Source organism: Oncorhynchus keta, chromosome 4 (genome assembly GCF_023373465.1).
Source record: "Oncorhynchus keta strain PuntledgeMale-10-30-2019 chromosome 4, Oket_V2, whole genome shotgun sequence".
Taxonomy (NCBI): Eukaryota; Metazoa; Chordata; class Actinopteri; order Salmoniformes; family Salmonidae; genus Oncorhynchus; species Oncorhynchus keta.
In genome coordinates this window covers 21,958,937-21,975,993 of record NC_068424.1, presented here as the reverse complement: position 1 = coordinate 21,975,993, position 17,057 = coordinate 21,958,937, and the positions used below count along the sequence as shown (strand labels likewise).

The following is a 17,057-nucleotide window of genomic DNA, read 5'->3' as shown; positions in this document are numbered from 1 at the left end:
AATGTTTAGTTTACTCCCACATGAGGTCAAACACACACACACACTCGCTCACAGGGTCAGTGTGTACTGAGTGACCCAACATGTAAGCCTGTCAGTATGTCACCTGCTCCACGGATGACCCTCAGATTGAAGGCTGATGGTGTGTGTGTGTGTGGAAGGTTGGTGGGTCACGCCATCGAGCCCTCCTCCTCCCACTAACATACAGTGTTGGCTGTTAGACATGTTTTTTCACACACGTGCCTGTGAGGTTTTCCCTAGCGAGACCGACAGTAAAGAGTGATAAATACATCTCCACGTTTCCCAAGAGAAATCACCGCCATCTGTTGTTTGACAGAGGCACCGTGCAGAAGGAGCATCTCTCTGACTTCCTATTACTCTTTCAGATTAACAATGGAAAGGCGGCATCTTCAAAGCTCTATACCCAATTAGCAATGTAGCAAGTAATTATGGTGTTTCTGTAATTGCACAGTATCTTTAAGTGTTTGTCAAAATGAAAACCACCTGGTATTCAGAAATTACTTTGTCTCTTATTTTGTAATTACAGCGTATGGTTTTCGCTCCCCTCAGTTTACAATGCAAGTCTATCAGCACAGGTCTAATTACATTGCAATGGTTGGGCCGCATTTTGAGAAACTTTTAATGAATCACGCCGTGCATTTCAAATATGGTTATTGTCTTCCCCAGCCCGGCACACTCTGATCTTGATCCTGCCATTTTGCGTTGTTCATCTCCACCTGCTCTGTTATTCCAATTCCATTTTTAGACACAATCACAATTACCAGGTGATCTGTAAAGGAACATTGGGGTGACATCGCATCAGTATTTAATGAACAGTGTGAGAGGAGGGAAGGGTCATTTCTTCCCCGTCTGCTATTATGTATGCATGAGAGGTCAGCCTTTTGTTCTTAGGATGTTTCAACAACTTACTGACAAGACTTTTTGTAAAAGATGTGGTGAACCTGAAGTTGCACTAAGGACGCCATGAAGTAAAGCAATACACACACACACACACACACACACACACACACACACACACACACACACACACACACACACACACGTCGGAGGAGCACTACTCACATTCGCTTATGCATTAAAAGCAAACCTACTTCTCTAGCCCCCACAAGCCACATGAACGTTATCATGGCTAATTGAGCTCATTCACCAGGTGCAGCTAAAGAAGATAAACCTAAAAACACATGGAGGAGGGGGGGTTGGGGGGGTCCGCCGGGGTCGAGCAGGTTGCTTAGCATCACCACGGCGACAAACATTAACAACCTTGGTTTTAATCACCCCAGGCGGCACGTTGTGACATTATGCACGCTGGCGTTCGCGTTTTTATTTCCTTTTTGCAAATTAGGCCCTCGTTAAAGGCGTAATTAGCGGCCAAGGCTTCTGCCGTCGCTCAAAAGCAAGAGAGAGGGGAGGAAAGGGACACAAATCTATTAAAACCCATCTGAATGGTTTTATTTACAGCATCTTGTTTGGCCTCAGCTCAACAATGTTATTTCATGGCTAATGACTCACTTTCTATTTGTTCATTGGGCATTGGGACTGGTGCGGTTGGCATTCCCTTGTAACAAACAAAGGCCATATTTAAATAGGTTCCATTGTAGTAGGTATGGTCCCACAACAATACATCCTACAGCAGCTGATGTGGTAGGCATGATGAGGGGAGCCACAAGAATAGACAGTAGATCCATTAATAATTGGGGTGGCAGGTAGCCTAGTGGTTAGAGCGTTGGACTAGTAACCGAAAGGTTGCATGATCAAATCTCTAAGCTGACAAGGTAAAAATCTGTCGTTCTGCCCCTGAACAAGGCAGTTAACCCACTGTTCCTAGGCCGTCATTGTAAATAATAATTTGTTCTCAACTGACTTGCCTAATTACATAAAGTTTAAATAAAAAAATAAATACAAATAATTCTGGGCTCCATATGTCAGCTTGGTATGAGGTACGCATGCGCACATCTATGAGGCCTAGGGTTGTGTCCCAAATGGCACCCTATTCCCTATATAGTGCACTACTTTTGAACAAGGTCCTATATAGGGAATTGGGTGCCATTTGGGATGAAGCCTTCCATTCATAGGGTCTGCTGTATTGAAGGAGTTTGAACCGAATCGTGGCTAGAATTGTAGCAGTGTTTTCTTGTAGGAAGTAATGCGTAGCGCAGTGTTGCTATCTCCTCAGAGTTGATTTGTGTCCTTGGGTATTGTAGTCTCCCCGGACATGTGGGTATTGTAGTCTCCCCGGACATGTGGATATTGTAGTCTCCCCGGACATTTGTTTTGGTTTGCTATTTTTTCGTCTACAAACCTGATATCTGGGCCCCACATAGTTCTATTATCTTAAGTGTTTGTTTTTGTTGTTCAGAAACTTTGAACGCTGCACATTTCGTCCTTGATCGTATCTGTCCTCTTGCCCTCGACCGCCAACGGACCGTTTCTGTCATCAGTTACCGAGTCAAGTGAGATATTCAGGGTTCACTCACAACCATTACAGAGGGCGTGTGTTTCATACCAGAACCTTGTTCCCTTCCCTTGCTCCCATCACTGATCAGAATTTTTGGTACTGGATAGTTTAAAACAATATGGTGGCTCAGCATTGTTTACAGCTGCCCAGTTGTCCCAAATCCATGAAGGTTAGTGAACAAGGACAAGGGGACTAGTGCATAGGGAACAACTTTATGGAATGAAATAACTGGGAACTGGGAATGAGGGAGGATCTCCAGAAAGCGGGGTCCCATTGGCCCGTTTTCTGGCCTATAGAAAAGCTCTGATGTAAACCAAGTAGGTTGGGCGTGTTGCCAGAACCTCTGCATGAACAGGAAGGCAGCCCCTGCGTCTTTAACCAGTTGTTTCCTGAGCGATAAGGGCCATGGAATGTGGTCTCCGTGGGGCCACTCCTCTGAAGTGGACCGCGAGGTCAGAAGTGTGAGAACATGATTCGGGCTGCTCTATTCGTCACTGTGGTAATGCAACAGAGCGTCCCTCGCAGGTGCAGCCGTTAAAAAAAAGAACACATGATACAGACACCCTGTCATAGAAACCATGACTCCAGAGTCCAGACACTCTCTACCATTCCCCTCCCTCCTCCCCTTGGGAAATGGAGGATGAGACTCTGTACAAGAAAACATAATTGTTTTAAACATTTAAATGATTAGGTCGATCTTTACGAGGTGTGTACCCTAAAACAGTTTTCTCGGCTGAATTCCACTCACGGACTGTAACAGCACTGATGAAGAGGGGGAAGTGGGCTGGGAATCCATCCCATATCACATGCCTCTTAGCTAAAGCATGCTCTCTGAAAGCCATGATGATTCAGGGATATAAATGAACCCAGTCATCATAGACCCAGGCCCCATTGTTTGAAATGGAAAGGGTCCATGTAACCCAATCCTTTTCCCCCGTCCGCCTCCCTGCCTCATGCCCCATGTTTGAAGCCTGAACGCGTGGGCCCGGGCCCCTTAAACTGTAGCAGCTGCCAGCTTCTCCCTCCTCTAACTAGACGTACAAGGAATGGGAGCACAGGAGCGTTGTCTATGCCTGCGTTCCCATTCTCTACTCTTCTCCTGAGGTGCGCTGACATGGATTTATTAGCAATGGTGAAAACTCCCTCCAAACGATTCTTACGCCATTTTGCTGGTTTTAAATCAGTGAGTGTTCAAGACAAGTGCACAATTTCAAAATTGGGTAGTTTTCCTCTTGTCATGTCAGTTATTGCATACCTTAGAGCTATTTATAACGTTTTAGCTAGGTTTTTAAGACCATAGATTTTGTTGTAATGTTTGAGTCACTAAGATGTCACATGATTACACAATCGACATGTGTACATGTGTAGAATTGCAAGAAAATGTGCTTTAAAACTGCAACATTTTCTCTGCATCCCATGACAATGTGTAGAATTGTAGGAAATACGCTTTAAACCTGTTAAATGTACTCTCCACCAACAAGAGTGGTGTGAACAGTTTGTCATGAGCAGTGCTTGTTCCCATAGAAATAGAGGGGCGCAGACACAGAGCATTGGGACACATTCTGTCTATGTTTGTGCCAACTGCCAACCTCTTTACCCACCTCTCTTTCTCTCCTTTCCACCCCTCTGCAGATTGTCTTTGAGGCGGTGAGCACAGGACAAAGAGGTCTACTAGCCATCAAGGATGTCACACTGCAAGGCCATCAGTGCAGTAAGTCTCCCCGCTCCCCCCACACACACACAGTGAATGTTCTATGTAGCACCCATTCCTTGCGTGTCTCATAAGTCACCCACTACCACTGGGTTGTCACTCTTCAGCCCCCCCCCATCTCCCTCTTCTCACATGTTATTGCTGTCACCTACCGACCCATGTTTGTGCTACATAGCGAACTCAATATACAGTATATTCCTGGGCAACATATTTACAGTCCTGTGACACGAACGAAGCTAGAATATACTACACAAGCCTTCATATTAAATATGTCCTTTGAATCAAAGGCAAAAGGACTAGATGGCGGCGAGCTTCTTGTGTCTTTGCCCTCCTCTCCAGGAAAGACTCCGGTTCCACAATCCTCCCCCAGATTTGTGAAATTCCATGAGGAAGCTAGGCTAATTGCCTCGGATAGAACGGACAAATCCGATTCGCCATGTAGCCAGGCATGGAGGAACACCACTCCACAAAGAATGTGTGATGATTGCAAGTGCGTAGTACAGCACACACATTATGTTGACTAAAGGTATAAACACGCATGAACCACTCACATTTTTCTTCGTCACATTTCACTTCTGTTTAGTCGTTTTACTAACAACGTCACTAGCCTAGACTCGTGTGTGACTTTCCAACGGCTCTCGACAGATTAAGTGTCAACAAAGAGGGGGACTTGGGCTCTTCAAAGTTTGGCCTCGGTCCACATATCTTTTCCAGGTGAAGCAAGGCAATACCATTAGCCCTCAACTCCAAAGACTGGGGGAGTGCTGAGCTGGGAGATATCAGGGCCACCGCGTTACTTCACAAGAGTTGTTTTAATTGCCTACCGCAGAGTTACACGGTGCGCACTCTAGTGTACCTCGTCTCAGATATCAGAATCAAGGTCGTCGCCCACCACGGCCCGCGTGCCTCGAACACAGAGACAAGGGGGAACTAATTAAAAACGAATTTCCATAATTTCATTAGCATGGACTTTCATCCGTGCGTTAGTGAGGTAGTGATCCCACCTACCATTATGTATTTAGATTGACCCAGATTCCCCAGCCAAGTCAGATTTGTTGTTAGTTCAACCGGCAAACTATTAAGGAGTAAGGAGACAACCCACCCTATGCACACACCATATCAACAAGTTTACATAGAAGTGTGTTTTTGATAGTGGTCAAAATGCAGGGAGCTCTGAACACTGAACAGGGGCCAGAAAAAATAGTTTATGGCTCTGTTTTGATTTGCAACCTGACCCCTAAACCCTTTTCCTCCCCTCCTCCCCTTTTTGCTTTATCACTGTTATTGCTGCGTTGGTGAAAACTTTCTTCCAATATCCTTGAACTCTAGAGAGTCGAAAGGTTTATACGTTCCCCGGCTAAAATATTTTCACCACAGCTTGCCTCCTGACCTTTCACCTCTGTAATATCCTAATTGAAAACGCTGTCCCCGACACTCCTCCTGGGAAGAAGGTAAAAAGAAAAAGTGTAAGGATCCATTTTGTGATTGAATCCCGGCAGATTTCTCCCCCGAGTGGCTCAAGAGATCAGACCAAGGTTAGGCCAACGCCAATGGAGAATAAATGTGATTTGTTTTTGGTAGGATTGAAAGATAATTGGCCGTATTAGTATGAGTTGAGGCAGATTCCGTATACGTGCTCAGGTTACTGGAAAAATTGAGAAATGGGGAATTCGGGAGAAAAACAACCACCACAATTTCCCATTAATCTCAATAAGAATGAAACCGTTAGACTCAAAGGAAATTCAACTGAAAGTGGATGAGACTACAATACATGCAAGTACTGTATTTAACATGCTCAATATGGTTTTGGTTATTGTATACATCTCTCTCTCTTCCTCTCTTTTAGTGAGCACCCCCCACTTTCTCCATATCAAAGGTGTGGAGGTCAACGCCAGGCAGACTGCCACGTTCCAGTGCACCGTTAACGGTCGACCGCAAGACAGCCATAACCTCTGGTTACAGGTGAGTCCATTTTGACCTTAACACTCGGAACGCTGGAATTCCATAGCTACTAGAATGGCCATGATGTACATTCTGACAGTTGATATTTCAATTGTGTACATAGTCCATAATAAGTAATACATTGCTAAATGAATGAATTTATGATGTTAAAATAGGTCATAAGAAACCTCAGGATTTCAAATGCAAATCTTAATCAATCAGAGAATGTATTGATTGGTCCAGAAGTGCATAGAGTGTTAATATTAAAATGTGTATTTTAGTGTATTTTCTGACTATTAGACAACAGTTGCCTGCCCAGCTGGCCCATACAAACTACACCTAAACTATATTGAAACTAATTTCACACACATAATGATAATAATAGATGTGGCCTAAAGACTAGATTAAATTGACAATGGTCTGATGGGTGACAATATTATGTAATAGAGCATGAAGAGACTGAAGACCAGCACAGGGTGCTATGACAAAGGAATGGAGCTTACCAAATGGCACTTTTTCCATATCCTACAGAGCTCCAGGCAGGCCAGGCATTTTAATTGGGGGGGGGGGCTGCGGCAAGTACAAATGACTGTGCAACTGTATTGTCATTTTCCATTAAGACAAATTGTTGAAAAGTATTTGTATAATTTTGTTGCAATGTTTTCATAAACTATGTCCAATATTGTTTGGCAATATATAAAAAACATCCTCATGTTGATGTCGGTCACATTACTGCTAACTAATGTGAGCTAGTTATACTGCACGTACTGTGCAGATCCAAAATAATCCTAATGGTGGCAGCCTAAACCACAAATTAATGTTTTACATGAAATAATGTTGTAGTTAGGTGTTATATAGCAGGATTGGGATTTTAGGCTACCATCCTTCTGGATTATGTTGGAACTGCGTAAACTCGCAGTAGTCTGCTTGTATTATAACTCTAGAGTGGGGGGGGACAACTTTTGCAGAAAATATGCACTAACGGTGACATCAAACACACTTGAAAATCATGATTTCATAATATTTGTGGTAATAAATCACAGATTCCAAGGTCAATTAGCTACAGGACCATCTGTCTACCTAATTAATTACACCAAAACAAATACACCCGCTCCAACACCCCTGTAGTAACAACACTTCACAATGTTACACACATGTACAGACCAGCATACAATCCTTTCTCTAATTAAATATTCACAGTGTTTGCAAGTTATATTACACAGTACTAGGATGTTAGTCCATCCATAACGATTAGAAATGAAACAAAATAAAACTGTAGGTGCAAACCTGTCCGACTTCTCTTTCCCTAGAGTGTTAGTATGTATATCTTTGTCAATTGCCATGATGCATTCTATCTTGGGTCATTGGGCTCCTAAGCCAGGTGTGTAGACATCTTAATGCACGAGTGGAAAGATCTCTCACAGCTGCTAACTGGGATGGTCAGCGACACCTGTATGATTTGATTGCCTTCAGTGATAGGAACATATTAGGGTCTAACAGTTTATACACACAGGACATGTCAGAAGTGGCATCTTTCCTTTTTTAAAGAGGTCATATTTAGCAGGAATATGCCATGTTTTTCTTGCGTGGGCCTCCCCTCTCTCTGTTCTCCTGTGTTCTCTCACTGTCCTGTCTGCTCCTCTCTTGCTCCCATCTCTCCCTTACTGTCTGAATTTCTGCTTTCCTAGATCTCCTATATTATTACAGAGACGCTATAATATCAGTACCATAGCAATATGAAATATTCTGAACAGACAAAGGCACACAAAAGCAATATACACGCGCGCGCACACAATGAACAACAGGCAAATAATGTATACCTGAATTGAGCTAAATGTCAAATATGGGAGAATTTCTGTTCCTTAATGATATTAGCCATTCACTCAATCTTAAACCTGATTTTAACATTCAACTGTCTTACCCTTCACTAACCCCAATACCTGCGTTCTCTCTGTTGCTTTAGCAACAAAATCAACATGCGTGCAACCATGGGGCAAAACCGATGCGGTTGACTTAGATTGTTGACAACATGTAAGCTATATTTCGTCTCCAATGTTTATTGAAAATAAATACATTTGCACAACAATGTATTTTTTTCAAATACATCGTTATTTGTTGGTTAGCTAGCTAGCTAGCAAGCAAATATTAGCCCTATTTGCATTGACATTAAATCAGTCAAAACACCTCAAAACAACACATGCTGAAACAAGCCACTTCCGATTCCCCATGGCAGTGTCATTCTTGCTGGCAATCTGGCCATCCAGAATCACAACAGGCTGACTTCTGCCCCATGGAAGTGCGCACGTCAGCCAACCCATCTATGTAGTTAGATGCTAAATAATTGTGGTGTAAACACACACACAAAATCCATTAACTTATTCCTGCAAATACAACAAGTGTCTCTGTGTTTGCTGAGCTGCATCTCTCGCCCTCTTTCTCAAGAAGAAATTCCGTATGTACATCTTCTTTTAAATTGAAAAAAATGTTAACTCCGCTATCCAACTTTGTTTTTATAACAAAAAAATAGCCAATTGAGCAACGTTACCAAAAGTAAAATCATTTTAGGTGAAAGCTGGTGACGTCAATGTGCTATACCCTACCAGAAAGAGCAGATTCCAAGGTTTCTAATGAATTATTGTTTTAAACTTTTCCTTAGAATAACCGTGTCTCTGTGCACTTTCCTACTGGCTTCTGGTGACAATCAGCAATAGCCATTTGGGGAAAATATCCTTTATTTTCTTCTGTTATATTCTTACTGTAAAATAAGTGTGTTGACTGTGGTAGGGCAGGGCCTGTGATGTGACTGCATGGCCCAGCCATAGATAGCCTTGGCTACTAAGCACAGATAAATAAAACTCAAAACAGGCTATTCTGTTCTTTTGAAATAAATTGTATTTTGTATTTTATGATCTTCCTAAACAAAATATGAATTGATTTCTTTGTGATTGTGTAAATTAACACTAGAAGGCATATTGACAAAAAATGCTGTAACTTTAAAGAAATGTCCCCCTGTCCTTGACTTTTCCTAAAGTCTATACACTGAGCCTACCAAACATTAGGAACACCTTCCTGATATTGAGAAGCAACCCAGGCTGTATCACATCCGCCTGTGATTGGGAGTCCCATAGGGTGGTGCACAATTGGCCCAGCGTCATCCGGGTTTGGCCGGAGTAGGCCGTCATTGTTCTTAACTGACTTGCCTAGTTAAATTAAATAAAAATGTCTCAAGGCTTAATCATTGTCTCCTGTCTCCTCCCCTTCATCTACAGTGACATCAATAGCTTTCACCTGGATTCACCTGGTCAGTCTGTCATGGAAAAAGCTGTTTTTAAAATGGTTTTCCCCATTACCCCTCCTCCCGACAGTAGGGCCTGCTCCGCTCCTTCTCCCGATTAGTTAGGTGCCATTCCCAGTTGATAGTCACCCTGATAATTGCCTCGAAACTGAACCTAAACTATATCAACATTAATTTCACACGTATAACAGATTAAATGAATTAAGTATAGTATGATGGGGAGAATGGGTGAGTTGATGAGCGAGGGGAAGTGAACAATGCATAATTACACTGAACTCAAATATGAATGCAACATGTAAAGTGGTCCCATGTTTCATGAGCTGAAATAAAATATCCCAGAAATGTTGTGCACACATTTTACATCCATGTTAGTAAGCATTTTAGCCTTTGTCAAGATAATCCATCCACCTGACGGGTGTGGCAAATCAAGAAGCTGATTACACAGCATTTTCATTACACGTGTGTACTTTGTGCAGGGGACAGTAAAAGGCCACCCTGAAAAGTGCAATAGAATACAGTATATACATATGAAATGAGTAAAGCAGTATGTAAACATTATTAAAGTGACTAGTCTTCCATTACTAGGGGCCAATGATTCCATGTCTATGTATATAGGGCAGCAGCCTCTAAGGTGCAAGGTTGAGTAACCGGGTGGTAGCCGGCTATTGATGGCTATTAAACAGTCTGAAGGTCTTGAGATAAAAACTGTTTTTCAGTCTCTCGTTCCCCGCCTTCTGGATGATAGCGGGATGAACATGCCGTGGCTCAGGTGGTTGATGTCTTTGATGTTTTTGGCCTTCCTGTGACATCTGGTGCTGTATGTGTCCGGGAGGGCAGGCATGCGCTGGGCAGACCGCACCAACCTCTGGAGTGCCCTGTGGTTGCAGGTGGTGCAGTTGCCGTACCAGGCGGTGATACACCCCGACAGGATGCTCTCAATTGTGCACCTGTAAAAGCTTCTGAGGGTCTTGGGGCCAAGCCAAAATTCTTCAGCATCTCGAGGTTGAAGAGGCGCTGTTGCGCCTTCTTCACCACACTATCTGTATCGGTGGAACATTTGAGAACGTCAGTGATGTGTACGCCGAGGAACTTTAAGCTTTCCACCGTCTCCGCTGCGGTCCCGGTAATGTGGATAGGGGCGTGCTCCCTCTGCTGTTTTCTGAAGTCCATGATCAGCTCCTTTGTTTTGTTGACGTCAAGGGAGAGGTGTCGTCTGCAAACTTGATGAAATTGTTGCACGTTGCGTTTTTATATTTCTGTTCAGTATATGTAATCACCAATTGTGAATGAAGAACAGGACGGACCTTTCTATTGTATTCATGTATTCTAATTATAATCTCAAAACGGTGAATGCCTATATCAGTCCACTGAATCCAAGCAGTCTTATTAGTCTACTCTAGGCCTACTTGGAGTAGTGTGAGCGTGCATAATTTACAATGGCAAGAGCAAGACGAATGGACGCACATGCTGCATTGCGTTGCTACAAGATCTGAGTGAAAGCGACTCAGATGACAGCGGAAAAATGGATCATGACATCGCTGATTATTATTCTGGTTCATGCTGATCGACTTTCCATATCTGGGAAAGGATCCGTATCGGGCAGCAGGTGAGCGATGCTCTGATAATGTAGTGATGAGGCTTCTGGAACCTTACATTGGCAAGGGGAGAAATGTCACCGTGCTGCATCAACGGGGACACAACAAAGAGAGAACCGGCGACTATTACGCACTACAACCGGACAAAGGTCTGTCAACATTACATACTATGCATCGCCGTAGATCAACTTATGCAATGCTGTTCTGTATCACACCTTTGTTTTTCCTATGGGAATATAATCCTAACCTGTTCTATTCCATAGGTCGGTGTGGACGTACTCTGTACTCTGTGAAAGGAGGAACTCTCCGCTGGCCTGTTGCTGTGTTCTACAACATGCTTGACTTGGCTGCTATCAACATACACGTGTTGTTCAAGTCGTGTATGAACAACACCATGAGCAGGACAGACGTCATAATGAGTCTGGCACACCGGCTACGTGAGAAACATGAGTGCCAAGGCCGCAGCAAAGGTTCCACTCGAGCCAAATTGTGCACAGCTCCCGGCAAGGAGAAACTGCCAGGGGGGCAGATGCACTTGCAACAAAACCTACAACTCCAGTTTCAGCTACAAGTGACTTATTTGTGCATGGTGTTGAAAGCAAGTGAAGGTGTCAAATATTTTTGGTGACTGTTAGGACAAGCTATAACTGCTAAATTGGATCCAACCGCTGCTTGAAGTCGCACACCATATTGTAAGCACGAGCGAGGCCACAAATGTGTCCAATAACTGACAATAGACTATTTTTGACCGGTGTCATATCGACACTTATATTCATCATAATGCCATTATGTATTTTGAGCTGATTTTCACTATTCACAAGCATGCTTGGCACTTATACTTAAGCAATAAGGCCTGAGGAGGTGTGGTATATGGCCAATATACCACAGCTAAGGGCTGTTCTTAGGCACGACGCAACGCTGCTTGGACACAGCCCTTAGCCGTGGTATATTGGCCATATATCACAATCCTTATTGATATTGTAAACTGGTTACCAACATCAATAATGGAAAAATGTAAAATTAAATGTTTTGTCATACCCATGGTATACGGTCTGATATGCCATGGCTTTCAGCCAATCAGAATTCGGGGCTTGAACCACCCAGTTTATAATGATGTTTAGGCTACTGATATTTTCTTCATTGACTTGTTGGTTTGGATCATTTTGATTTGTTTTGCCTTTATAAAAATAATTTTTTACTGCATACACATGGTTTTTGTTTCATAGTTTGTAACAAAGGCACTCCACAAATAAAATGTATTTTACTCTTGAAATTCTGTGTTTTAGTGGTTTTTAGTTTTTACACAGGGCTATAAGCCTACAGTAAAATAAACAAATAAATGTTTTGTTCAAATATTTACATTTTGTATTCTAATCTTACAATCATAAACACAACCAAATGACTTGGGCACGAAGGGGTGTCCAACGAGGCCAGGTTTAAAATTATTTATTAAGACTGGTGGTTATGGATAATCGTTGAGGCCCGTCTAGTCTACTGTTAAATATGCATATGGTCATTTTGCAGTCACATGGAACTGCCGTTACCAGACTCCTTGTCAAACACATCCCTGTCATCTGCATATCAGTGTGTTGTACAGAGGTTGACAGTGTGTGAGTTAGTCGCTCCTCTTACCGAATGCCTTTTAATCCTCGTTAACGGAGGAGATGAAACACTAGCATTAAGTGAAATCCCCCGGGTGACATTAATGAAGAAATATTCCTGAAAACAAATGGCCCCAATTTGGCGTGTGTGTATGGGTGCTGTCCGTGTGTGTGTGGTGACAGCTGTGGGGGAGCCGGGGCTGTGTGTGTGCGGAGAGAAGAACAAACAGATCAGCTCTCGCTGACAGGATCCTCTGTCCCTCTCTCTCTAAACAGACCAGGAGACGAACATGAATACACACACACACACACACACACACACACACACACACACACACACACACACACACACACACACACACACACACACACCACTTGTGGCATTGCCCTAAGCTGTGTTTGACCCCCCCCTTCCAGTTTCATGCGTCACATGAAAACAATAGGAGGATATCTCCTCTTCACATGAAGACCCAGTGCTCTGTTTTGTTGGTGTTCCTCTCCCATCTGAATTCTTTGACCGTTAACAGTTCAGTTTGACCTCTTTGACCGTCTGCAACGATGCGTTCCCCTTTTCCCAGTAGGACCAGACTAGCGTTGCCTGCCAGGCAGCTTCGTACACCTCTCCCATACATAAACACACCAGCTGTATGGAAACCTGCTGGTTAGCACAGGGAGAATGGCAGCGGTGGTGTTAGACCCCTTAGCCCGCAGGCGCTCTTCACTCGGCCTCAGCACTAGTGTTTACAGTATGCCGTGTGGAGATTTGAAATCACTACAATCTACAGTACAATCTATTGTACTCTAGTCGACACCATGCTGGCAGTGTTGAGTTCCTAAACAAAGTTTGACAAGAGTCACTGCAGAAGACACATTTTGTCATCCGTCAAATGAGGGGAACCATTTTGGATAGGTGATGTTTTTGCCCAACCAGGGCATTGCAGAGAGACACAATATTTGTGACAGAGGGGAACCAGTTTAGATGTGGGGGTGTCACAACACTAGTGATGTACCGGTTTGTTTGCTGTATATTTTCCTACCAGGGTATCGGAGGGAGACAGGCCCCGATGAGAGAGACCAGGCCGGTGAACTCCCGCCGCTACATCGCCACGTTCGACGTGGAGAACACCACCAAGGGAGACTCGGGCCGCTACCGCTGCATCGTCCACTCAGACATGGGCGTGGGCGTGTCCAGTTACGCTGACCTGACGGTCAAACGTAAGTCACGTTCTGTTTGTACCTCGCATAAGACTGGTTATGTTTCTTCAAAATTCACCCCAATTTAAGATGATAGCCAAAGAGTTATATGAAATTTCTCTCTCTCTGTGATGATTTCCTCTAATCCTGACTGGCTAGATGGAGACCTGTCAATCACTCTCAAATAGCCTCTTCTGTGTTTGTCCATCAGCACGTTGCCACGGCAGCAGACTCCGGCTGCAGCTTCCCTGACGGTCTCAGAGGAGAAGTGTATAGCTCACAGCTGTGTGTGTGTGTGTGTACTTGTCTGTGTATGTGTGCATATACGTGTACTACTGTAAAATGGTTATATATCAGACCTGTCAATGCAGATGAGGCCTGACGTGTTGGAGTGTGCCATAGTAAATCTCCCTCCACTAGGTTGTGTGGAGGAACGATGCATGATGGCTGCCTCCTTCACCATGTCAAATTATGCATCATCATTTAAACGCCATTACCAAAGACGCCCATCCTTCTTACCTAATTGGGATGTATTAGAACAGCTACAACCAATTCCCTCTTATTCCCTTTATTAGTTTAAATTGAGTCGTCAACATTTTTCAACCCAGCAGTTTGTCCCCCTCTCCTAAATGAAATATTAGATCAGTGAAATTGTACATTTTTATGCATTTGCCATCGCCGACTCGCTCCAGGGTCCTCTTTCCCCACCCGTTTTTTTTCATCCAATTACTGGTGTTTTGTCTAGCGAAGACTTGTGGAGGCTGTGTCAGGGGAGCGCTACCCAGCTCTGCTCTATCTCAGAGTTGGAGTTAGTGACCTTACCGCCATAGGCCCGTATTCACGCAGTCTCAGAGTAAGAGTGCTGATCTCGGATCAGTTTTTTAGATCATAATGAATAAGATTATATGGAGAGGAGTGCCTGATCCTAGATCAGCCCTCCTACTCTGAGACGCTTCTTGAATACGGGCCCTAATCGAGCCGAGGACCCAGGAACAGTCTTCAACCCTGCTCTGGGCTTACAGGACAGAGCCTGCGGGTTAACAAGGCTGACCTTGGGACTGTGGAGGGCTGGGATTGTAAATCATTAACATTGTACTGGGGCCTTCCAGGTCCCAGGGGGAACCATTACTCTACCACTACTGCCAGTTAGAGGCCATTGTATTAATTTTATTTTACCAGATAAGTTGACTGAGAACACATTCTTATTTACAGCAATGACCTGGGGAGTAGTAATAGAGGAGAGAAGGGGGATGAATGAGTCAGTATATGATCTAACAGGCTATATGATCCACCTGGTATCATACCTACTGCCAGTTAGCCAGTATATGATCTGACAGGCTCTATTATCCACCTGGTACCATACCTACTGCCAGTTAGCCAGTATATGATCTGACAGGCTATATTATCCACCTGGTATCATACCTACTGCCAGTTAGCCAGTATATGATCTGACAGGCTATATGATCCACCTGGTATCATACCTACTGCCAGTTAGCCAGTATATGATCTGACAGGCTATATTATCCACCTGGTATCATACCGACTGCCCGTATATGATCTGACAGGCTCTATTATCCACCTGGTATCATACCTACTGCCAGTTAGCCAGTATATGATCTGACAGGCTATATTATATACCTATTATCATACCTACTGCCAGTTAGCCAGTATATGATCTGACAGGCTCTATTATCCACCTGGTATCATACCTACTGCCAGTTAGCCAGTATACGATCTGACAGGCTCTATTATCCACCTGGTATCATACCTACTGCCAGTTAGCCAGTATATTATCTGACAGGCTATATTATCCACCTGGTATCATACCTACTGCCAGTTAGCCAGTATACGATCTGACAGGCTCTATTATCCACCTGGTATCATACCTACTGCCAGTTAGCCAGTATATTATCTGACAGGCTATATTATCCACCTGGTATCATACCTACTGCCAGTTAGCCAGTATATGATCTGACAGGCTGTATGATCCACCTGGTATCATACCTACTGCCAGTTAGCCTGTATATGATCTGACAGGCTATATGATCCACCTGGTATCATACCTACTGCCAGTTAGCCAGTATATGATCTGACAGGCTATATGATCCACCTGGTATCATACCTACTGCCAGTTAGCCAGTATATGATCTGACAGGTGCTATTATCCACCTGGTATCATACCTACTGCCAGTTAGCCAGTATATGATCTGACAGGCTATATTATCCACCTGGTATCATACCTACTGCCAGTTAGCCAGTATATGATCTGACAGGCTCTATTATCCACCTGGTATCATACCTACTGCCAGTTAGCCAGTATATGATCTGACAGGCTCTATTATCCACCTGGTATCATACCTACTGCCAGTTAGCCAGTATATGATCTGACAGGCTCTATTATCCACATGGTATCATACCTACTGCCAGTTAGCCAGTATATGATCTGACAGGCTCTATTATCCACCTGGTATCATACCTACTGCCAGTTAGCCAGTATATGATCTGACAGGCTCTATTATCCACCTGGTATCATACCTACTGCCAGTTAGCCAGTATATGATCTGACAGGCTCTATTATCCACCTGGTATCATACCTCCTGCCAGTTAGCCAGTATATTATCTGACAGGCTATATGATCCACCTGGTATCATACCTACTGGCAGTTATCCAGTATATGATCTGACAGGCTATATTATCCACCTGGTATCATACCTACTGGCAGTTATCCAGTATATGATCTGACAGGCTATATTATCCACCTGGTATCATACCTACTGGCAGTTATCCAGTATATGATCTGACAGGCTATATTATCCACCTGGTATCATACCTACTGCCAGTATATGATCTGACAGGCTCTATTATCCACCTGGTATCATAGCTACTGCCAGTTAGCCAGTATATGATCTGACAGGCTATATGATCCACCTGGTATCATACCGACTGCCCGTATATGATCTGACAGGCTCTATTATCCACCTGGTATTATACCTACTGCCAGTTAGCCAGTATATGATCTGACAGGCTATATTATCTACCTATTATCGTACCTTGGCCAGTTAGCCAGTATATGATCTGACAGGCTCTATTATCCACCTGGTATCATACCGACTGCCAGTATATGATCTGACAGGCTCTATTATCCACCTGGTATCATACCTACTGCCAGTTAGCCAGTATATGATCTGACAGGCTATATGATCCACCTGGTATCATACCGACTGCCCGTATATGATCTGACAGGCTC

General features: G+C 43.6%; 1 protein-coding gene across 50 annotated transcripts in view; it reads left to right on the top strand.

Annotated features, from left to right (window-relative positions):
• LOC118382678 (receptor-type tyrosine-protein phosphatase mu) overlaps positions 1-17,057 on the top strand; it is a 321,821-nt gene that overhangs the window by 97,956 nt on the left and 206,808 nt on the right. For all 50 annotated transcript variants that reach the window (XR_008105268.1, XR_008105127.1, XR_008105158.1 and 47 more), the window contains exons 4-6: positions 4,106-4,184; positions 6,031-6,146; positions 13,657-13,831. Coding sequence is in view for 1 of the 50 variants with exons in the window: in XM_052503964.1 (XP_052359924.1) it covers positions 4,106-4,184; positions 6,031-6,146; positions 13,657-13,831 (370 nt within the window). In the remaining 49 variants the exon portion in view is untranslated. The remainder of the gene's footprint in view (positions 1-4,105; positions 4,185-6,030; positions 6,147-13,656; positions 13,832-17,057) is intronic.